This window comes from Sinocyclocheilus grahami, unplaced genomic scaffold, assembly GCF_001515645.1.
Source record: "Sinocyclocheilus grahami isolate Dianchi unplaced genomic scaffold, SAMN03320097.WGS_v1.1 scaffold356.1, whole genome shotgun sequence".
Lineage (NCBI taxonomy): Eukaryota > Metazoa > Chordata > Actinopteri > Cypriniformes > Cyprinidae > Sinocyclocheilus > Sinocyclocheilus grahami.
Window position 1 is genome coordinate 377,509 of NW_015505535.1, and position 21,869 is coordinate 399,377.

Sequence of the window (21,869 nt, forward strand, 5' to 3'; positions counted from 1 at the left end):
CCTCCCTTTTCAAATCTCGTATTAGCAATGGATTCTATTTACACTAAGTGAAAATAGCAGTATTTTTAGCAATATGCTATTTACACTAAGTGCAAATACCTAGTTACACTATGTTAAAATAGCAGGATTTCTACTATCAAGTATACTACTTGTTGCAAATAGTGGCAATTATCTGCACTTCAGTATTGTAGTACATTATAAAACAGTATGCAATAATAACGTATTGTGTAAGTGTAAATTATAATTAAAATTTAAATTATTAAATGGATGCCACCTTATTGGTACAATAAAGCCCTCCCTACACCTTCCCTAACCCTACCCGATACTTTATTTTCAACCTTTTGATTATTGCCTTAATTTTTATTGAAAATAAATGCCTTTACGATGTGATACGAGATTTAAAAAGGGAGGGAAAAAAAGTTCGGCAAAAGGTGGGATTGAACCCGGGTCGATCGCGTCAAAAAGCCAAGGGCAAGCGCTTATCCAGCTGCACCACTGGAACTGATGTTCTACAGCCACTTTTAATTGCGTTTGTAATTAGTTATTTTGTTTTCAGAATTGTGATTTGTTCTGCACTTCTCGGCCACCGTAATAATTTTTGTCAGTACATTTTAATCATGGTTTTGTTTGACAGGACCCACATGCAGATGAGTTTGAAGACAAAGAGTGGACATTTTTCATTGAGAATGTGAGTTTATTCAAATTCAGGTGAAATTTCTTTGAATGTTTTTATTAATAATACATATATGATTTATGTAAAACAATTCTTTAAATTATTTGAAATTATTATTATTTTACTGTAAAAATGAAACAAAAAACACAATGTGTTGAAAGAAAAGAGTACAGTATGTTTATTCTACTAGTTAAATGAAACTGCATTGACCTTCTCTGATGTTCTACAGGAGACAGCAAAGGGCAGTCGGAAAGTTCTGGCGTCTGTGGACTTGAACATGAAGAAGTTTGCCAGTGCCACACACTCACAGACGGACCTGATGCTCAAAATGAAGCCTCTGTCGGTTAAGGTGGTGGAGGCCACGCTGAAGCTCTCCTTATCCTGTGTGTTCCTCAAGGAGGGGAAAGCTACGTGAGTCATCCACATGGAGCTCTTTTTCAAGAAGTTATAGCACTTTTCATGTGGTGTTTAATTATCTAGATTGAGTCATTTGTTAATGTGACCACAGCAAGCTTAATTTTGTGACTGCACCTAAACTTGATTTCAGTTACAAATATTTGGAGTGCAAAGTGCATTTTGAATCTAAAAAGACAAGTGGCTGCCTGCCCAGTCAGGGGTTTGCTGTTCAACACTGGGGAGGGTTTCTTCCCTGACATATGCAGGTCAAGAAGCAGAGCAGAATTTTCCAAAACAATACAGCAAACTCTCAAATCACAGCCTGAGCATCTAAAATAATGCCATTTGAGCTTTGAGCGTAATTGTAGAGCATTAGCATAAAGTAATGCAATAGAATTTTGTGTCTAATCTCCATTAGAACATCTATCAAATAACCTGTTCCTGGGCCTCTAAAACTATACATGTATTGATTTAGATAAAACAAACAGCCCATAATGGTTGATACAATACCACTTATCATCCAGAAATAAACACACAGGGTTAGAATAAAGTGAAAGAAGTCTCAATCTCAGACATTTAGGTGTCTCCTAGGCATGAAAATGGAAAGCATATCACAGTCTGGCAAGCTATACAATGGCTGACTGACTGGGAATGAAGACACATACATTACTCACACAGTAAAGTTTTCACAGCATTTTCAATGAAGCCATGAACCTGTACCTCTTGACCAATTATTTTCCTCCATAGGGACGAGGACATGCAAAGTCTTGCCAGTCTGATGAGTGTAAAGCCAACGGATATTGGGAACCTAGATGACTTTAATGAGAGTGATGAAGAAGAGGATAAAAGATGTAGTACCGGTGTTAATCTCAGTACTGCAGTACCAGGTATTAAAAAAACAATCAATGTTGTTCATGAGAAAATCTGGGATTCAACGTCTAATTTATCCTTGGAAATAAAGTTTTAGTAATCTGAGAAATCCAAAACATTAATGAAGAGTAAATATTTTAGATTCTGCACTAGTGTCATGCTGATCATTTGGAATGAAAACTTGTAAATTGTAAAGCATTATACAAATGCTAAATAGTACTGTAAATGCATATTCACTAGTGGTCTCAGACTTTATGAGCCCACTGTATAGATAAAACACATTACTGTATTCTTTATCTTGCATCCTTATTCCTCTGTCCACTTACACAGGACTTGCACGAATCACTAATGATGCATGTTTATTTTCTCTAACTATAGTAACCCTTACTTCCTCACATGCTACAACTACTACTTCTTCTCTCTTTCTCTCACTGTTAGCACCCCATCTTCCTCTTCGACCAACACACTCCCAAGAAAAGAGATCTGCATCTCTAAAGAGCCCTTCAGCAATAGGTAACAGCAACCTTTACCTGTGTTCTTTGCATATTCCTTCTTTACAGTCTTTTCATTTTAATCACATCACTGATCATTTTCATATCTTTTTCCTTTAAATTGAACTTCTTATGAATCCACGTCCAATTAATTATTTCCATTAAATAACATCTTACTAAAATGTTTCAGGATGATGAACTTTCACTTATGTGGTTTTGTTGCATATGATTATCACATTCTTCCTTTGTTCCTGCATTGCTTTGACTCGCATTATTTCATCATGAATTTCATTGAACTATTTAATTATAATTTAAAGGGAGTAGCACACCCCTCCAAAAATTATGTTATTTTTACAAACCACTTGTCTTTTTTTCCTGGAACACAAATGGAATTTTAAAACGTTTTCATATAACTTTTCCTAACAAAACATAGTGGCCAGTAGGGGTGTAAATAGTTCAGTTCTGACAACAATTCAGTTACGATTCTTGAATTCATGTAAAATCTTAAATTGGGTTTCGATTCGATTTAATTCGATTATTTTAGAACAATGCATAATTATTACCAAAAATGTAACTGGAAAGACAATTTGCATTACTTAAATGGTGGCAAAATAATACTTCAGGCTTTACATTCACATTCTCAAAACTAAAGAAATTAATGTACACTACACTCTTAAAAATAAAGGTGCTTCAAAAGGTTCTTCAAGCGATGCCATAGAAGAACCGTTTTTGGTTCCACAAAGATCCATTCAGTCAAAGGTTCTTTAAAGAACCATCTCTTTCTTACCTTTTTGTAATCTGAAGAACCTTCTTTCGCCACAAAGAACCTTTTGTCAAACAGAAAGGTTCTTCAGATGTTAAAGGTTCTTTATGGAACCATTTAGACAAAAAGGTTCTTCTATGGGATCGTGAAGCACCTTTATTTTTAAGAGTGTACCGTGTAGATTTTTTAAAAGAAATTTATAATTTTATTCAGCAAAGGTGCATTCAATTGAAAAAATGTATCACAAATTCCACAAAAAAATATTAAACAGCACAGCACCACTTTTTTGACTGATTTCACCTTTAGTGTTACACAGAAAATGAACAGCATACAAGTTTGGAATAACATGAGGGTGAGAAAATAATGATTTTTTTGAGGGGTGAAATAACCCTTTAAATGTCTTTTATGAAGCTGTAACCTCATCCTTCATGATACATTCCTGACCTTTCTCTCTCTTCTGTCTTTCTCTTTTGCTTCATCCCTTTCCCTCTGCTCTTTCTTTCTTTTGCTGTCCTTCTCCCACCATTTTTCACCATCATAACCTCAGTCAGTGGTAAGGACAGGCCTGCTGGTGGTGTCCTCTCACGCCCAGTGCCTGGCACTGTTCATAACCCTGACCTGACATCACGTCCACCTTTACCCACCCCACCCAGTCCAACCCCTCGCACCATGCCCTCACCCGCCCGCTCCAGACCAGCACGTCCACCACCCATTTCCCAGCCACAGGCCCCACCTGACTCCCACACAGATCAAAATGCTTCTGGTTTGCTCCCTCCAGCATTGCCCAAAATCTTCCAGCCGTCCCCTGGCTCAGGTATTACAGAAGTCAGCAAGTCGCTGTACCATTGGTATCTAGTTGGCATTCCTACTTGACTACAGTTATTTGTATAAACGGTTATACTGCTTCTATGGCAACAGTGTACACAGCCTTCAAATAGAGGTTTAAGTTCCTCTTTTCTAATAAAATCACAATCTCAGCTACACTACCATTAAAAGGTTTATGGTCAGTGAGATTTTTTCAAAGAAATTAATTCTTTTATTCAGCAAGATGCATTAAATTGATCAAAAGTAATAGGAAAGACTTTTATAATGTTACAAAATATCTATATTTCAAATAAATGCTTTATTTTCTATTCATCAACGAATTCTGTATCACAGTTCTTTAAAAAATATTAGCAGCACAGCTGTTTTCAGTATTAATAAGAAATGTTTCTTGAGCAGCAAATCAGCAAATTAGAATGCCATCACATGAATAAATTACATTTTATTCAAAATATGCAAATACAAAACAGTTATTTTAAATTGTAACAATATTTCAGAATTTTCATGGTATTTTGATCAAATACCGGTAAATGCAGTATTGGTGAGCATAGACTTGAGACGTATTTCAGAAACGTTAAAAAAATTCTTATTGACCCCAAACTTTTGAAAGGTAGTGTTTTTTAATGACTTTAGCATGTTGTTAGTCTTATTTTTCTTTAAAGCCCTACCCAAATGGTAATTGTTTCACTTGAAATGTGATGTCACTTGATGGAAGTGATGTCATATCCACATTTACTGGTGCTAGCTATTTTATCTGTATTTTTCTCTCTCCACCCAGTAGCAAATTTTTGGCTAAATGACCTACTGTTTTTTGACAAACACAAGGGACGTGGTTCTGATTTCATTCCCATCTGAGTCATCACCTCTGTGTTTACATGGAGGAATTGGCCAAAATGTTGTTTTGAAAATCTCTTTGATCATATGAAGTGCTCTAGGGCTGTTATGTGGGTGTGTGGCGTAAAATAAATTCTTTCAGAAAATTGAGAACTGAAAATCACTATGGACACATACACTTTGCAAAATTTGAAGAGTGACAACCACATTTAAGAAGGTCGATGAAGAGCGACAGTTATATTTAGCTGCGGTGGGAATTCATTGCCATCCACATGGATGAGTTTTTTCACAGAAGGTCCATGCAAATATTCTTTTACAAACCTCACTCCATTTAACAATTACCATTGTTAAAGTGCTTATGCATCTGTGTATTTCTCAACAAAGCCTGGACTTCTTGTATAGTTTCTCTGTCTATTTTTCCTTCTGTGATTGTGTCCAGCTCCTGTGTCCTTTCAAAGAAGACTGTCAGGCTCTGAGGCCCCTCTGGAGGGTCCCGTGACCTCTGACTATCCTCTGCTCAAACTCCCTCGGGCTTCTCCTTCCTCTCCTTCCAATCCCTTCCTCTCTCACTCTCACTCTCCCTCTCCTCCCACTGTGCTCCTGAAAGGTACAGACTCATGATTCCTAAACATTGAAAGATTACATGCAATTCAAAGTTTGTTTCTTATAATTCTAATAGGAACAGTATGTTAGTCTGATTTAACTCTTTAAGATTGCTTTTGGAGAAGTCAGATTCATTTCCTCTCAGCCACTGTCTCTCTTGTTCTCACTTTTCCTGCATCTCTGACTAATCTTCTTCTTTCACGTGGTCTGCGTCCTTTTTTGTGTCATTGCACTTCTGTCTCAGATTCTTTTGGAGCACCTCGCACCAATGTTTTTAAGCCCAAGATTGTCCCCGGTGCTCGCCCTGTATCCCCCACTCCTGTCCCCCTCCTCGAGCCCAAAACTTCTTCCCTCTCTCTATCTGACACGCTTAAGCGTCCATCTGCTGGCACTGTGCCAGGTATTGAGAAATCCTCCAGACTGCACGTAAACAGTAGAAGCAGCAGTACTAAAGTACAGTTAACAAATGCAAGATATTAATCAAATTTAAATTTAAATGTCATATTACTCAAACAAATGTAATATATTTAATCCCGCTTTCTAAAGACTGGTCAGAAATCATAAAAATTTAAAATGACAGCATTAATTTTTTTACATTGCCTGTTTTATTTCTTTTATATATATTAGTGCTGTCAAACGATTAATCGCGATTAATCGCATCCAAAGTAAAAGTTTTTGTTTACATAATATATATGTGTGTCTACTGTGTATATTTATTATGTGTATAAATACGCACACATACAGTATATATTTAGAAAGTATTTACATGTATATATTTATATTCATATAATTTATATGTAAATATATTTAATATATAAACATAACATATGTTTCTGAAATATATACATGCGTCTTTTCGCCATCTTTTCCTCACAGTATCTACACAGCTAAATGAACAGACGATGGATGTTTCTACATCTCCCTTCTTCAGTGTCCCTCTAAATGAATCTGTGACCCCTGTTCCTTTGCTGAGCAGACCAGATCTTGAAGCTCTGTGCGAAACATCTTGCACTTCTAGTCAACTCCCCAAGCCACCTCTATCTCCCTCTGTCCCTGACTCTTACCCCATTAGCAAACCCCTACCTGCCTCTTTTACCCCAGCAGCTGTCTCTTCCTTTACCCCTTCTCTTGCACTGTCAACCACTGATGCCTGCAAAGCTGCTCCCTGCTGTTCAACTCAATCTTCTTCTACTTTCTCAGGTATTAACTGCCTATTGCTTGCATTAAAAGATGCAGTAATAAGAACTAGTTTGATTGGTGATAGGTCTAACAGTTATGATGTATTAGGAGACTTATTTTGCGATTAAATCACATCTATGATTAATAGGTTCGGTTGTGTTGTAACTAGCGAACACTACAATTGACTAGATTATGTTAGACTATATATTAGACTATATTTTATTATTTGCTTTAATTTACATCGGTCATGTCGTGCTGGATAGTCCCACCCACAGGGAACTCTCATTGGTCCAAAATCTCTCTCCAGATACTGCTGCTTATTTGCATAAAACTCTATGACAGCCTCGGTCACTCATGTCATTTCAAATGAAAAATTGTCTTTAAAGATAATCAAAATAATAATAATAATCAAAACTGAATCAAACCCATTATACGTTAATAAAAATGATTTTAAATGATTGTATATCAACTGTTTTTCAGAGATACCCAGGGAGCTCAACACACTTACAGAGGAGGATCAAACAAACCCATTTCTACAAGGTGAATAAGTATTCTTTACTTGTGTCATTAATTAAGTAAATGACCTGAAAATGATTGAAAATAAAATAGATTAACACTGATTAGCTTTTACTCATTTTAATTCAGTTTGCTGTTATGTTCAACAGATATACTTGCTGAAGAACTAAAGAACTCAGAGCCCAAAACAGAGCAGCATCGCCCTTCTCGTACTGTCTGCAGCATTAGCATTGCTAATCAACAATCTCCTTCCTCCCTCCATCAACCTGAAACCATCAGCACTGAAAGAAAAGAGCTCAAACCTGCCATGGCTGTAAAAAAGTGAGCACTTAAAAATTATTAGTTGTTCTGGCATCAAGCATAATTCACTAACATCAATCTTAACCACTTCTTTTAAAAATTTAATATCACCTAGTCTGCAGTCTGATTTGCAGAGGTGTATTCAGCATTTAGTACTTTGTGTGTTTCTGTATGAATGTGTTTTGGAATTCATATGGACACAAATCCAAATATAACCCTTTTAATGAGAAAAACAGTGCCTTAATAACAATAGGGAAATGCACGACCTTGTGATAAGCCTATTTTAAACAGACCATGACATTTGCCTACACCTGCTGTCAGTTTACACTGTGCAAATGTTTAAACTCTTCATTGCTTTCCCTCACCACTTCAATTCTGCATCTATCTTGTTTGTCCTGTTTTCTCGCCACTAACATCGCTGTGGCACAAAGTGCTCTCTCTAAGGAAATGCTGCATCTAGTCTTGCCAAATACTGCCATGCTTTGGCATCTCACCCCATTTTTTGCCACCTTTGACACCAAGTATCTTTGTCCCCCAGTCTTGGGCCTGTTGGCAAGTCATCTGGAGTACAGTCTGTGGAAGCTTCCAGATCTGAGGAACTGGACACTGGGAATGTCCCTCCTCCACACCCATTCTCAGCTCCAGCAACAACAGCTCCCTCATCAGTAGTTTCCACTCATATGAAGAAAAATCTAGTTTTTATTGCAGAGAAACCACCACTGGCTGAGGAAGAGCCGGATTTTAAAGTGACCGATTTCGATAAAGTGATCATAACCTCTCAAGATGTTACTGTTGGCAAATGCCCTGAGAAAGAACCACTCAAAATTGCCATTGAACTGCCAATGCATTCTAGCCTGGTTCAAACCTTTTCAATAACCGATGATGACTTACTAAAGCAACCAAAAAACACACAAATTGAATCAGCAGGGGAAGTTTCTCCAAAAGAGGAACCGAGCGTACAGAACGTGAAGGGTGCTTTGCTTTGTGCCGACCTCAACAAGTCGGATGAGGACAAGATAATCAAGAAATTTGCCTCAACTGTGGTCACCCCTACAGAACACAATATCCCCAACATTTTATCCAGCTCATCACGTCTAAAGCAAGAACCTATAGATCTTCCCAGGGAAAAAGGCCAAGTGTGGGTGGAAGAAGTCCTTGCATCTAAATCCAACAGTAGTTTGAGAGAGAAACAGTCCCATAAGGATCATCTGGACAAGAGTTTAACTATCCAGGAAAGGTGAGTGTGCTACTCGCATGGTACTATTGCACTCCCAAACTGTGGCAAACTGGAACTTTCCTCTTTTGGGTCACTTCCTCTTTCAGTAAACCCTTATCTGTCTTCTAATGGTGTTCATTTGAATACTTAGGCACATACAACTCACTTTGGCGTCATGAACAGTTCTAGATAACACATTTTAAATATACTAACTTGCCTCAGTGATATGAATAGATAGGTTATATCTTCTTCCCCAACCACAAAATTGCACTTCTGTAGAATTACATCATCAACATTATTCTCCAGAAAAACTGTAGATGAACTTCCTAACGTTTTTACTAAATACTAAATTATTTTCATTTCTTTATCTGTAACAATTTTCTTCCTGTCTCATTCTTCTCTTCCCTGTCATTCTCTCAGTCAAAATGAAATGGCCTTCACTCCACTTGAAAGGCCAAGCATTAGCCTTAAAAGGGGTGCCCCTCAAATATCAGATCTGCCCAAAGAGCTTCCTGCCATTCATCCCCAACCCCTGGAGCCCAAAGTCCTTAAATGTATCTCAGAACAAACTCCAGCAGTCAGTCAACCAGCAAAGCCAGAGCTGATTGTGAAGGAGTCAGACGACACAGTGTTAACGCAGAAGAGTGTGGAGATCCATTCACTTGCCCAAGCAGAAGTGCCAATCTGGAGTTCTCTGGAAGAGAAAGTAAAAGATCAGGAGGATGAAGCAAGGGATGAAGAAATAAATAAGCACAAAACATCTGGCAAGATGCCAAAAGAAGAAAATAAAGCTGAAATGTCCTCAAAAAAATCTCTAGAAGCAGGGTAAGAGCCAGTTGGTCTCAAATGTTCAGCCATGACCAAGTGCTTGCATGCTTGCACATCTCATACAATTAAGTGTGTTAAAGTGGTCTTTTGGGGGTTTTGTACACTCTCATGTGTCAATAAGAGAGAGAGTTTTAACAAGTCATTCTTTGATGATTTTAATATAAACTTGTGCTAACATTGGTTTCATATTCATACCAGCGTTCTAGCAGGCAAATGTATGTGGATAAAGGTTTGTTAATGCATGTTTGATCAAAACAAGGTAAGTAAAATGTGAAAAACCTATTCCTTACCTCACAGCAAAGAAAAAGCCGTTATCCAAGTCAATGATGCTGAAAATATCAGTTTAAATGAACCAGATTCCCAACAGCTGATACACTCCATTGTCCTTAAACCACAACAAGCTGAGACTATCAAGGAGAAGAAAAAAGAAGCTGTAAAAGTCAGTATACCGGTCCGTATGAAGCCTCCACTTCCTGTGATCTCCCCTGCTGTTGCTGTAACGGAAAAGGACAAAAGAACTTCAGTGCATCTGGAGGAAATTTGCCCTCTGACGCCCAGCCTGTCTCTGGATACAGAGTCTGGTGGAAGTGATTTAAAGAAAAAGGTCACATTTGAGGAAGAGAGTGTGTTATGGGCTGCGGTAGAGGAGAAAACAAAAGAAAAAAGTGATGAAGGTGTTAGCATGGGCAAGTTGATACCAGAAAAAGAGGTTCTGGATAGGGGGTAAGTGCATGAGGTTTGTTAACCTCACTGCTTGGACTTTTGTGTGGACTTCAGACTATCTGGGCTTGCATGGGTTTGTCCATATCTACACCACTGTTCAAAACGTTGGGGTCTGTAAGACTTTTTGTCTGATTGTTTGAAAGAAAGAATTACTTTAATTCAGCAAGGAAGCATTAAATTTATCAAAAGAGACAGTAAAGACATTTATGATGTTACAAAAAATATATTTCAAATAAATGCTGTTCTTTCTATTCATCAAAAAATCCACATGATTTCCACAAAATATTAAGCAGCTGTTTTCAACATTGATAACAAAAAGAAATGTTTATAAAGCACCACATCAGCAGATTAGAATGATTTCTGAAGGATTTCACAATGTTTTTACTGTATTTGATCAAATAAATACAGCCTTGGTGAACATAAGAGACTTCTTTAAAAAAATTTACCAACCCCATATGTTTGATCAATTGTGTATATTGATATTTTTAATATTTTAATACTTTTTTTTACTCTGCCTGAGTTTCTAATGCATCTCTATTAGAACTTAAAGTAAGCATCTGTTTTACTTGCTGGGAGTTGAGATGTTAGCGAGAGAACATTGACCTTCAAAGAATATTTTTGTCACTTACACTTTTTGGTCCATGGCAGCCAACATGGACAAGAAACATCAGAAACCAAGCCTAAGGAGCAAGAGGATTCCTTTACCTTGTCCAATTTCCATCACAAACTAAATAAAAATGCCAACAAAGAAAGCCAGAGGGATGACCATAAAAAGAAGACCACTAAAGAGGAAGATTCAGATGATAAGACACTGCAAACTGGCAATGAGACTATTTGGACAACTGAAGCTGGACCTAAAGAAGACCTGAAGACTGTCAGTGTCTGTTCAGAAACCGAACTTGGCATTAAGCTTGAAATAGGAACAGACAGAAACGTGGACACCTGCATACAGGAACATGACTCAGTTTCTAACCAGGAAGAAGTATCTGTAGGCTTCATACGGGGGATTTTCGGTGTTCTGTATAAAGGGTAAGTGTGGGATGATTCTGAGGCTTGCACAGAGCTTCTCTTGCCACAGCATCTGCATGGCTATAATTTTGTTTTCCTGAAAAACTGAAAGGTTGTTATTAGGTGTGATTGTGCATTTGCAAGGAAGCTTTTGCATCCACACTTATGGTGTCCTGTAGTGATGAGAAGCTTACCTTAATGAGGAGCTTGCCAGTTGGATTGAATACTGGCTGGTGATTCAAAAAGAGCCATTTTACGAATGGAGGTCATATCAAAAAGAGCCCTTTTGAGAATGGAAAGAATTTGTTTTATGATGATGTAATGTAATCATATAAATGTCCTCATCCTTTAGTTATGAGACCATGACATCAATACTACAGCAGCCAAGCACAACAGAAACAGATGTTCAAGATGACACAATTTTGGATGATCACGATGAATCTGTGGTTGAAATTCTCCCTCCCGAGGCCTTCTCTGACACTAAAATTGAGCATCCAACTGACGATGAGCCTCAGGAATCGGTAATCCAGGATTTGTTACCTTCTGGCGAGTTACAGATAGATATTCAGACCTCTGAGCCTGTAGCCATGAGCCTGGTAGAGTGTTTGAAACTGGCAGCCAGAGAAACTCAAAGCGGATCTATGAATTTCAAGACCCAAGATAAAGGAAGCCCTTCTAAACAGAAAGCAGCAAATGAGCAAACCCAAATACTGACACCAATAACAAATGACAAATGCATGATGGTGGAATTGAAGTCTGAGAGTGTGCTATCAAATGAAGAGAAGAATGAAGAGCCGTGCTTACCTCTGGAGGAAGAAGAAGACATAACTGCTAAGAAAGAGGTGCAAACCAGATCTGTGGGAACAGATGGTCTGGTGACCAAGGTAAACTTTGAGGAAATAAAAATGCACGAAAGCCCAAAAAGAAATGGACATGAAGAACTTCTGCCTGGCAAGATAACAGCAGCAGATTTAAGGCCGATGGCGGAGTCGGAGGGTTCACAGGAGGAGCTGGAATTTGAACTGGGTCAGGAAGACTTAGGAACAGTGTGGTCTGCTGAGCTATATATGGATGGAGGGTAAGTGCATGGGACATTACCTCTGCCTGCACTGCCTCTCATTTTTATGGCCCTCTTTACACGAATGGCATGATTTTGGCAATGTTTTGTCTGGCTGACATTCGAACATTCTAGCCGATGCATTACGTTATTTGTATATGTCTGTGACAAGGGCTCCATTTTACATCAAGCAGTGCATTTAATGTGTCCTGTTTCCTATGGCCACCCTGTCGAAAAACAACCAGCATATTGGGTTTTTCAACAGGGCAACTAGACTTCTAAGTGATGGGACACACTACCATTCAAAAGTTTGAGGTCAAGACAATTAGTACTTATTAGTACTTTTAATCAGCAAGGATGCATTAAATTGGTCAAAAGAAAGGGTCAAGGTAGTTATGATGTTAGAAACTAAATGTCTCTCGATCGCCAAATCAGCATATGTGATTGGTTTTTGAAGGGTCATGTGGCACTGAAGACTGGAGTTAATGATGCTGAAAATTCAGCTTTCCCATCACAGTAATAAATTGCATTTAAAGATATATTTAAGTTATTTTAAATTGTAATAATTGTAATCATTTTTGATCAAATAAATGCAACCTTGTGACCATAAGTGACGTCTTTAAACCCAAATATTTGAGAGGTAGTGAGTGTATATACTGTGAGCATGAAAGAAATTGTGTTGGTTCCTATTGTATTAATTCTGGGCTCTCTGTGGTTTTTCAAAAAGGACTAAACAGCAGCTTCGCAGCTTGTTTGTCTATTTTGCAAATGCTGCTGCAAGCTTGCAAAAATAGTTAGCAGAAAACACGGTGACTGTGGGCTAATGCTGCTGTTTGTATCCCCGTACTGGAACTGATTGTGCCATTTTCACTTGATTGCATTTTTACTGAAAAACCTTTGCACGCTATAATAACCCAGTTGGTAAGGTGCAACATTTTGATCTCATGTTCTGGTGTCCCATTTCTCATAGACCAGAGGAATCTTCAATACCGCCAATATCACCAAGAGATTTCACAGCCAAACAAAAACCGCAATCGCCTCAGACTGCCTTTCCACCAGAATCTGGGTCTATATTAAAAGACACTACACCAACGGAAACTATTTCCCAACCTGCTAGCAAAGTTCTCCCTCCATGTCAAGACAAGTGTATGCAGTCACCACCCCCAGTGCCTTTACAGGAAGTCGGCCCTGATGCCATCAATCAAAATAGTAGCTCTGCAGCTGCTAAAAGGCATGTGGTTCCTCAATGCAATGAACAAGGAACCACTCCTTCACATGTAACTATAGAGACAGCAGCTGTAAAGACTGTTGAGATATGCAAAGATGGTGCAAAAGAGACAAGTGAGAATAACTTGTCACCACTAGAGGGAGACAATACCATAACCATGTGTATAAACAACACTTCAAAAGTTGAGATGGAAAAAGAGAGCAGCCCAGTTATCACCAAGGCATCAGAAATTATTATTGTAGCAGCCACAGAAAGACCGAAAGATATAAACGTTGATGAGAATGTTGTTTCCGGGAAGGACATTTCTCCAAGGAGCTCAGTGGTCCCGTGGCCATTTCCTTCTCCTAAACTCGAAAGACACAGTGAGCCCTCAAAAAGTACAGAAAGTTCCAGTCTAAAGGATGATTACCTCTCGGAGGAGAGCGTTCTGTTAGCAAAGATTCGTCAGATGACTGAAGAAGAGGCAACACAGCCATCAACTCCTGCTCCACGCACTAAAAAACGTTTGATCCCCTGCGAGTCTGATTTTGAACTTCCTCCATCTCCTCCCATGCAACTAAAGTCTAGCATGAAACCATCTGTGGATGAGATGAGGCCATATTTAGATCATACTGAAATTACAAAAACACTCGGACCTCCACCGTCAGTGATTTCTCCTGAGCAGATAGATGAGAAGCTTGACATCAGTCAGTCTCAGACTCCCTCTGTGCCACTGGAGAGCATTAAGATAGATGATAGCCACAGAGAAGCCAATGCTAGAAATGCTGTTTTAGATGATAATGTCCAGTTAAACAAACAAGAACAAAATATTAAGCTGGAATGTATGGGAGCTGAAAGGGAGTGCCAAGATACACCAGCTGTTAAGCCCACAAACCAGACAGAGAACACAGAAACAGAAGCTGAAACTGAGAACAAGGAAGAACCAGAATTAAGTGTTGATAGAAGTGAAGAGGCTCAAATAGAGCAGGATAGACCACCATCTCCAGTGCCTGATGAATTGTAAGTCTGAGTGGAGTGTAAAGTCTAAAATTCAATTGTATTTTTCCATATTATATTACGGTCTAATCAGATTCAATTATCTATGCTAAGCTAAGCTAAAAGGGCTACCGCCAGACCCATGGATCGGCTGAATGGATTCAAAAACGGTAAAACTCAACTGTTTAACTCTAGGGGAGTTGGAAAATGAGCCTATTTTCAAAAATAGTGGAGTGTTCCTTTAAAGTCTGGAACGTCATCTACAGCTTTAAAGTTTGATGCCTAAAATTTGACAACTCTGTGCACAATTTACACTACCATTCAAAAGTTGGGGGTTGGTAAGATTTTTTTAATGTTTTTGAAAGAAGTCAAATCACGATTGAATTTGTTTGATTTTAAAATGTAATTTATTCCTGTGATGGCAAAGCGGAGTTTTTAGCAGCCATTACTCCTGCGTCATATTCTGAGTTGCATTATTTTTATTCATTTTGAGGAATACTGAATCTGTTTTGTTTTTTTTGTGAGTGAGTGAGATCAATTAATGCATATTCATATTTATTTTGGAACTACAGTAACATCTGATTTCTCTCAACATGGGGACAGGAGAGCTATCAATAAATTGGGGGGAAAAAAGTAACTTGCGTTACTTATTTGAAAAAGTAACTCAGATATTCTCTTGTAAATTAAAAAGTAATGCGTTACTTTACTAGTTACTTGAAAAAAGTAATCTGATTACGTAACTCGCGTTACTTGTAATGCGTTACCCCCAACACTGCTTATTATTATCAATGCTAAAAACATTTGTGCTGCTGGAAACTTATTTGTTTATGATTTATTTTTAATGAATACGATTATGAATGTTTACTGTCAATTTTGATAAATTTAATGGATCCTAATGCTGAATAAAAGTATTAATTTCTTTAAAACCTTACATATCTATATGTATATGTAACGCCTTACTAACTTCTGAGCAGTAGTGTAATAATATTTGCATGTCTTTTCATTAACCTCAAATCAACCCAAAATCCTAAGCATTGCAGAACGGGAAGCCCTAGCAGAACAATTTCATTTTCACTTTAACACTGAATTTGACATTTAAATTCAAAACCATGTGAAACTAAATTAATGATGAGAAATTGTGTATTTATAATAACAGGGCAAAATTTGTAAGTCATGTCAGTATGTCTAACAGTTTCTGTCCTTTTGATAGGTCTGGTCATCCTCAGGAAAAGGAGTCCTCTGATGTAACCCCAGAGGTTAAAGGGAGCGAGATGCCATCTAGGAGCCCAGGCAGCATGCAGGTTAACGGCCAGACCACTGCAGACTCATCCCATGTGATTGTGCCTCCAATGCGCAGTAAAAAGAAAATAATTCCACCACCAATGGACCTTGCAATAGTAAAAACAATGGATGAATCCATTAAAGAGGGTTCAGCAGTGCCTGGATGGGATGTATGTGGAATCTGTCTTATATGTAAAGTACCTGTAAAAATGTAGACTGTTTATCACTTTTTCTAAATGCTGTCTAACACTGTTTTGTTTGTGTTTCCATTTGTCACTTGCCAGTTTGCCAGTCCACTGCCCAGTCCTGGTTTGGTGACCTCCAGTCAGTCCTTGCTGGAGTGGTGTCAAGAGATCACTAAAAACTATAAGGGAGTAAAAATCACAAACTTCAGCACCTCTTGGCGTAACGGCCTGGCATTCTGTGCCATCTTACATCACTTCCACCCTGAGATAATGTGAGTTTCTGATTTATGTCATTCATTCCTAGCTCAAAGCAAACTCATTATTTCTTAGTATGATTCAATTTATGTGCACAAGCCTAAAAAATATGATTTGCTTCAAGTACAAACAAATCAGTGATACACATTTTATCTGTACCATATCATTTAATTAATAATATTTTCATTTACAAAAATTGGTTGATATTAGATATTTAATTGTGGATGTTCAATTGCTCCTTTTTCTATTTAATTTACCTTTCCCATCACTCTCCTAAAATCTTTTTATACTGTTAAATGTAATATTTAGCAAAATTGTATTTAAAAAAAGAATATGATTGTTCATACTTTACAATACAATGTTGTGGTACCTAAATAAACTTACAATAACTGCAAAAAAATTAATTAAATAAAATAATTTTATTCATATACATTTATTTAAACATCATTTAGAATTTCAGTATTGTACATGTATAGCCTATTATTGTTCATAATATGAGAATTATTACTGAAATAATTGGAATTAATCATAAAATAAATATTTGTTATTGTGTTTTGACTTAGTTGTTGTTTTTCAGTGACTTTGATGCATTGGAGCCTCACAACATAAAGCAAAATAACAAAACTGTAAGTTTGGTTTAAGCAGATGTTCCACATAAAGATATTTTTTAACTATAAACTCAAACCTTATCATTTGTGCTACCCATTTTTGCTTCTCTTTTAGGCTTTTGATGGGTTTGCAACACTGGGAATCTCTCGTCTGCTGGAGCCCTCAGATATGGTGCTTCTCTCTGTGCCAGATCGTTTGATTGTCATGACGTACTTGTGCCAAATCCGTGCACACTTCACTGGGCAGGAGCTGAGTGTGTTACAGATAGAGCAGAACAACAGTCAGTCCAGCTATGCAGTAGCCAGGCCAAGCCAAGGGCCGGATGTACAAGCAGCAGCCAAATTCTGTGCAGAGAGGCTCCAAGCTGGAGCTCTGTCAGGAGACAGCAGCAGCAAGGACTCACTGGGAGAGGAGGGAAGTGACAGTGTGGCTAAGCCAAACGGAGCTCTTGTTCCTCCACCTCGGACTAAACGTGCAGGAAAGGTGGAAGAGATGGGCAGTAAGGAGACAGAGGGAGGAGCGCAGACTCCTGTGGCCCCGCCACGATCAAACTCAGCGGCTTCCAGATCAGGATTTGGCCACATACGAGATGCGGATCTGGTGAAGAAACGGCGGTCGCGACAGAAGAGCGAATCCATGGATGAGACCGATTCGAAGGAGCAGCCAAAGGAGGTAAAAGACATCAACTTTACCCTTCCCTTGCATTTATGTGTGTTAATATTTGATCTAATTGTCTTTTCTCTACTAACCTCCAACAGTCAGATAAAGGTGAACTGACAGCTGAAGGAACTAATGGCTCAACAGCTGCCAGAGAAAGTGCTGAAACTGGTAACCTTCATCAACAGCTTCCTAATATCCCCAAAAAATTATTGAGTTTGGAAAGATTTGGAATTTTACACTCTGATTTACACTTTTTTGCCATTGAATGTGTTTGCAGAACCTCAGGAAGCAAACCAAGATGTTAAATCAGCAGATAATGAGACAATGGTCAGTATGCCCTCAGTATTTGAGACAATTGGAGTGTTTTGTCTTTCATCAAGTGTAACTTTTGGATAAACCTCAAAGAAAACAAATTAAAACTAAATGTGCCAATTTGCACGTCAAATATTTAGAAAATATCTTTCTGAGTTTACAATAATCATCATAATTCTCTCATTCTGGGGCCAGATTTGTGAAACATTCTTAAGAATAAAACTGCTATTTTTCCCCTGTTTTCTAACTTAAGATTAAGGTTATGAATATTTTGTATTCCCAAAAACATATCTAAACATTTCATGTTGTCATCAATGTCATCAATGAAACTTTGCCTATACCCGTCAAATAACACCAAAGCCTGTCATTTTCTGCTTAAGAAAAAAAAGGAATTCAGAATCCAGAATTTCCAGAATTGCAAAAACATTCTTATGAACTACAGAATCCGGCCCCTGACTCGCAAGCTCTTACCATCCCATGTTTAATTTCCTTGTTTTCATAAATCTTAGTTAAATCAAGTCTGTCCTTTCCTCTCCTCTCCATTATCTTGGTACGTCATTGTCTGCTTCTGTCTTATCAATGTTGGTCTTTTATTCCCTGTATCTGGCTCTATCCATCTCGCTTTCGCTCAATCTTCATTCTTTTTCGCTGGCTTTTCCTCTCTCTGTCTGTATTGCTCTTGTCTGGTTTTATGTATGTCTCCCTGTGGTACTTCCTGGCCAGTGTCTGCAGGACACCAATCAGTATGTGTTGAGTGAACTTCAGGCCCTGGAAACCGAACAGAAGCACATAGACAGCAGAGCTGCAGTCGTGGAGAAAAGACTCCGAAAGCTCATGGAGACGGGTAAGAAAAACACTCATATAGAGGGAAGGAGAGAATGAAGCCGATTTCAAATGAACTCTTGAAATACAGCATGATATGCCATATTATTTCTTTAACAGGAAGTGATAAAGATGAAGAAGAGAAGCTGATTGAGGAATGGTTCACTCTGGTCAACAAGAAGAATGCTCTGATCAGGAGACAAGACCATCTGGAGCTGCTGTATGTATTGATATGTAAGACACAATGTCAGCCGCATCAATAAATATTCATGATGTTATCCTTGCAGGCAAGAAGAGCAGGATTTAGAAAGAAGATTTGAGCTGCTAACTCGAGAGCTCAGAACGATGATGGCTACTGAAGGTAAGCTGTGTTATCTGTTAACTATTAAAGTAGTGTTTTTAAAGCATAACTTGAGCAGCCAAGGTAATATAAATGTAAAAATAATGAACATAGTTAATTATTCAGTTATCTAATATCAGCCTGTATGCTACCGATATATTGTGCATCTGTATTCCACACATTCCATATTTTCATTTGTCATGTAAATTCAGATTGTACTCCTAAAACCAACAAAAAAGTGAAAAGTTTGCAGGTTCCAAATGTAATTAATACCAATGTTAATGTGGATTTTGCCAAAGTGGAAGAAAGAACATCAGCTTGGCCCATATATTGGTCTATTAATGCTTTTAACTTTTACCTACCTATTTCCTCTATGGCTGAAGCAGTATTTCATCACTGTACATCATATCACTAATATCCATATTTCATCCATCAGACTGGCAGAAAACTCAGGCCCAACAGCACAGAGAACAGCTACTGCTACAGGAACTGGTGTCACTGGTCAACAAGCGGGACGAGCTGGTCAGAGACATGGATGCAAAAGAGAGAGGGTGAGTCTAGTCACAATGTGTTTTGTTGCACTGGAAATGAGACTTTACATACTCATGCACTGAATGTATTTTGTATGTGCAGGGCTTTGGAGGAGGATGAGAGACTGGAGAGAGGTCTGGAGGCAAGGCGTAGAAAATACAGCAATAAGGAAAAGTGTGTTCTTCAATAAAGAAACTTGAATTCTCATGAAAGCTGTGGCTCACTGCACCAGAGACGATCCTAAATGACTTGGACTACACCTGAACATTAGTGTGCCTTGTTTTAACTTTCAAAGACATTTGGCTTAAACGTGAAGCCCTTTCTCACAACATCTTAAAGATCTCAGCGACATCTCAGTGGGATATAAATCATGTCCAGTCTAGATCAGACAAGTTATTCATTGAAAGTTTGCACAATGTTTTGAAGGTTTTCCCAGGTTTCACTGGTCGAGAGTTTAGTATTTTAAGCAATATTACTTTAAATCTTAAAATCTGAAAGAAGGTCTTTATTGTTTTATTGGACAATAAACAAACAGCCTTCACACACCTGAATGGTTGCAGAAAGTTTAACTGAACACAAGAAATAATAAGAAAAGGGAAGAATCCTGCACACTGCTGTAGGTTGCAAGAAATCCAATATTTATTGAGACTTCTGTCCCACAACCTTAGTCAGGATTTTTTTTCCTGAAGCAAATAAAACATTGCTCAATTTCTTACAATCTGAGCAGGCAAGCAGGGTTTTCTCTTCTTTGTAATGTTTGTAATGTTTTTTGGGGGGGGAAATGTAATGTTTAAGATTGAGACGATTTGACTGTCTTTAAGGTATATCGAACAGACAAAGAGACTTGCACCAAAGTTTGCTGTTTTTACATTATTTATTTAAGTGTGTTGCTTCCTGGTATGCCAAAATGTCTCTGTTGGGCTGTTGTCTTATCTGCAAATTATATTCTCTGATGTTTCATCAGACAATGTCTCTAAATGAATGTATTCATAAAGTTATTTTGCATTGCAGTGCCTTTAGAGGTGTAATACCTTTTGAAAAGGGGCTTTTTATATAAAATGAAGCCATTCTGTATTTTTCTGTTTTAAACCTTAAAAGCTCATTCAAAATGAAAAATATTTAAGGATTGTTTTATAGATATACAAAAAGTATTTTGTCCATCTGTACTCTTTTTGATATTTAAATGGGTTATTCATTCCTATTTTAAGATTTAGGGTGTTTTATTCAATAAAGTTTGATGCAGTTTGAATTTCAGTTTAATCTATGCTTTTTTTTCTGCCGAAAACATGGGAGGGGAGTAAACACGCACACACATTTAATTAGCTTATAATGTAAATAAAAATTTAATTTAAGGATTGTTTTATAGATATACAAAAAGTATTTTGTCCATCTGTACTCTTTTTGATATTTAAATGTGTTATTCATTCCTATTTTAAGATTTAGGGTGTTTTATTCAATAAAGTTTGATGCAGTTTGAATTTCAGTTTAATCTATGCTTTTTTTTCTGCCGAAAACATGGGAGGGGAGTAAACACGCACACACATTTAATTAGCTTATAATGTAAATAAAAATTTTATATTTTATATATAAGCCACACATAAACCTCAAGGAACCACATATAAACACCTTGGCGGTTTGTCTTACAGGGCAAACACCACACAGACAGACGTTTTATCTGTGTATATATCAGCTCATCTACAAAATCAACATTACATTACCGTTTATTTAACATGTTTTCTGAATCCTGGCAACGTATGCACAAAATGACATATGCATGGATCCCACCACTAGGCGGCGAAAGTGGATCAGAATAGCGGCGCATCATCATCCGTCACTGCCGCACCTGCGCGGCTTGTAAAACCAGAGAGGAGAGGAGAGAGGAGCCGTAAAGTCAGACTGGGTTGATTTTACAAGGAAGTCTGGAAACGGTCCACAAAGACTTATCAAAACTCAGAGATCCTCTTTTTATTGCTACTATTCCAGGCTAAACACTGGCTCAGAGTTTGCGGTCAGCCGGTAAACAGTAGGCGGCCCAGAGCGCTTCTACCAGCTGGACAAACAATAACAATCCCTTTGCTGTCACATCATGAACCCTGAATAGTAAGTCGTGAGAACAGAACTATGAACATTTATGACCTCCCATAACTTCCTTTAACCTTTCATTGGCAGGTCAACCAAATTTCCAATGCAGTTGCTGTTCAATTTATGTAATAATTAAATAGCAAATAGTATGAAATGTGTTACGGTTGAAACTGATAGCATTTGTCATGGTTGCAGACTGCACAATAGCTGCTCTGTAAATAAAAGTATGATAGGTATATTCATATATATATATATATATATATATATATATATATATATATATATATATATATATATATGTGTGTGTGTG

General features: G+C 37.7%; 2 protein-coding genes across 14 annotated transcripts in view; both read left to right on the top strand.

The window, feature by feature from the left end:
- Positions 1-20,186, top strand: part of ehbp1l1b (EH domain binding protein 1-like 1b) — a 28,667-nt gene extending 8,481 nt beyond the window's left edge. The window contains exons 4-30 of one of the 13 annotated variants that reach the window (XM_016229679.1): positions 635-688; positions 903-1,084; positions 1,817-1,956; positions 2,378-2,452; positions 3,741-4,007; positions 5,289-5,456; positions 5,697-5,852; positions 6,329-6,652; positions 7,112-7,171; positions 7,297-7,468; positions 7,986-8,684; positions 9,084-9,488; positions 9,789-10,214; positions 10,863-11,243; positions 11,575-12,300; positions 13,250-14,506; positions 15,693-15,933; positions 16,048-16,220; positions 16,781-16,829; positions 16,927-17,484; positions 17,571-17,640; positions 17,750-17,799; positions 18,508-18,628; positions 18,727-18,826; positions 18,894-18,967; positions 19,383-19,497; positions 19,580-20,186. In XM_016229679.1, coding sequence (XP_016085165.1) covers positions 635-688; positions 903-1,084; positions 1,817-1,956; positions 2,378-2,452; positions 3,741-4,007; positions 5,289-5,456; positions 5,697-5,852; positions 6,329-6,652; positions 7,112-7,171; positions 7,297-7,468; positions 7,986-8,684; positions 9,084-9,488; positions 9,789-10,214; positions 10,863-11,243; positions 11,575-12,300; positions 13,250-14,506; positions 15,693-15,933; positions 16,048-16,220; positions 16,781-16,829; positions 16,927-17,484; positions 17,571-17,640; positions 17,750-17,799; positions 18,508-18,628; positions 18,727-18,826; positions 18,894-18,967; positions 19,383-19,497; positions 19,580-19,667 — 7,131 coding nt within the window. In that variant the 3' untranslated portion in view covers positions 19,668-20,186. The remainder of the gene's footprint in view (positions 1-634; positions 689-902; positions 1,085-1,816; positions 1,957-2,377; positions 2,453-3,740; positions 4,008-5,288; positions 5,457-5,696; positions 5,853-6,328; positions 6,653-7,111; positions 7,172-7,296; positions 7,469-7,985; positions 8,685-9,083; positions 9,489-9,788; positions 10,215-10,862; positions 11,244-11,574; positions 12,301-13,249; positions 14,507-15,692; positions 15,934-16,047; positions 16,221-16,780; positions 16,830-16,926; positions 17,485-17,570; positions 17,641-17,749; positions 17,800-18,507; positions 18,629-18,726; positions 18,827-18,893; positions 18,968-19,382; positions 19,498-19,579) is intronic. The other 12 variants (XM_016229680.1, XM_016229689.1, XM_016229684.1 and 9 more) reach the window with 12 other exon arrangements.
- Positions 20,187-21,293: 1,107 nt separating this feature from the next.
- Positions 21,294-21,869, top strand: part of rab1bb (RAB1B, member RAS oncogene family b) — a 3,912-nt gene continuing 3,336 nt past the window's right edge. Inside the window, exon 1 of the mRNA XM_016229693.1 lies at positions 21,294-21,577. Within this exon, the coding sequence (XP_016085179.1) occupies positions 21,564-21,577 (14 nt within the window). The 5' untranslated portion in view covers positions 21,294-21,563. The remainder of the gene's footprint in view (positions 21,578-21,869) is intronic.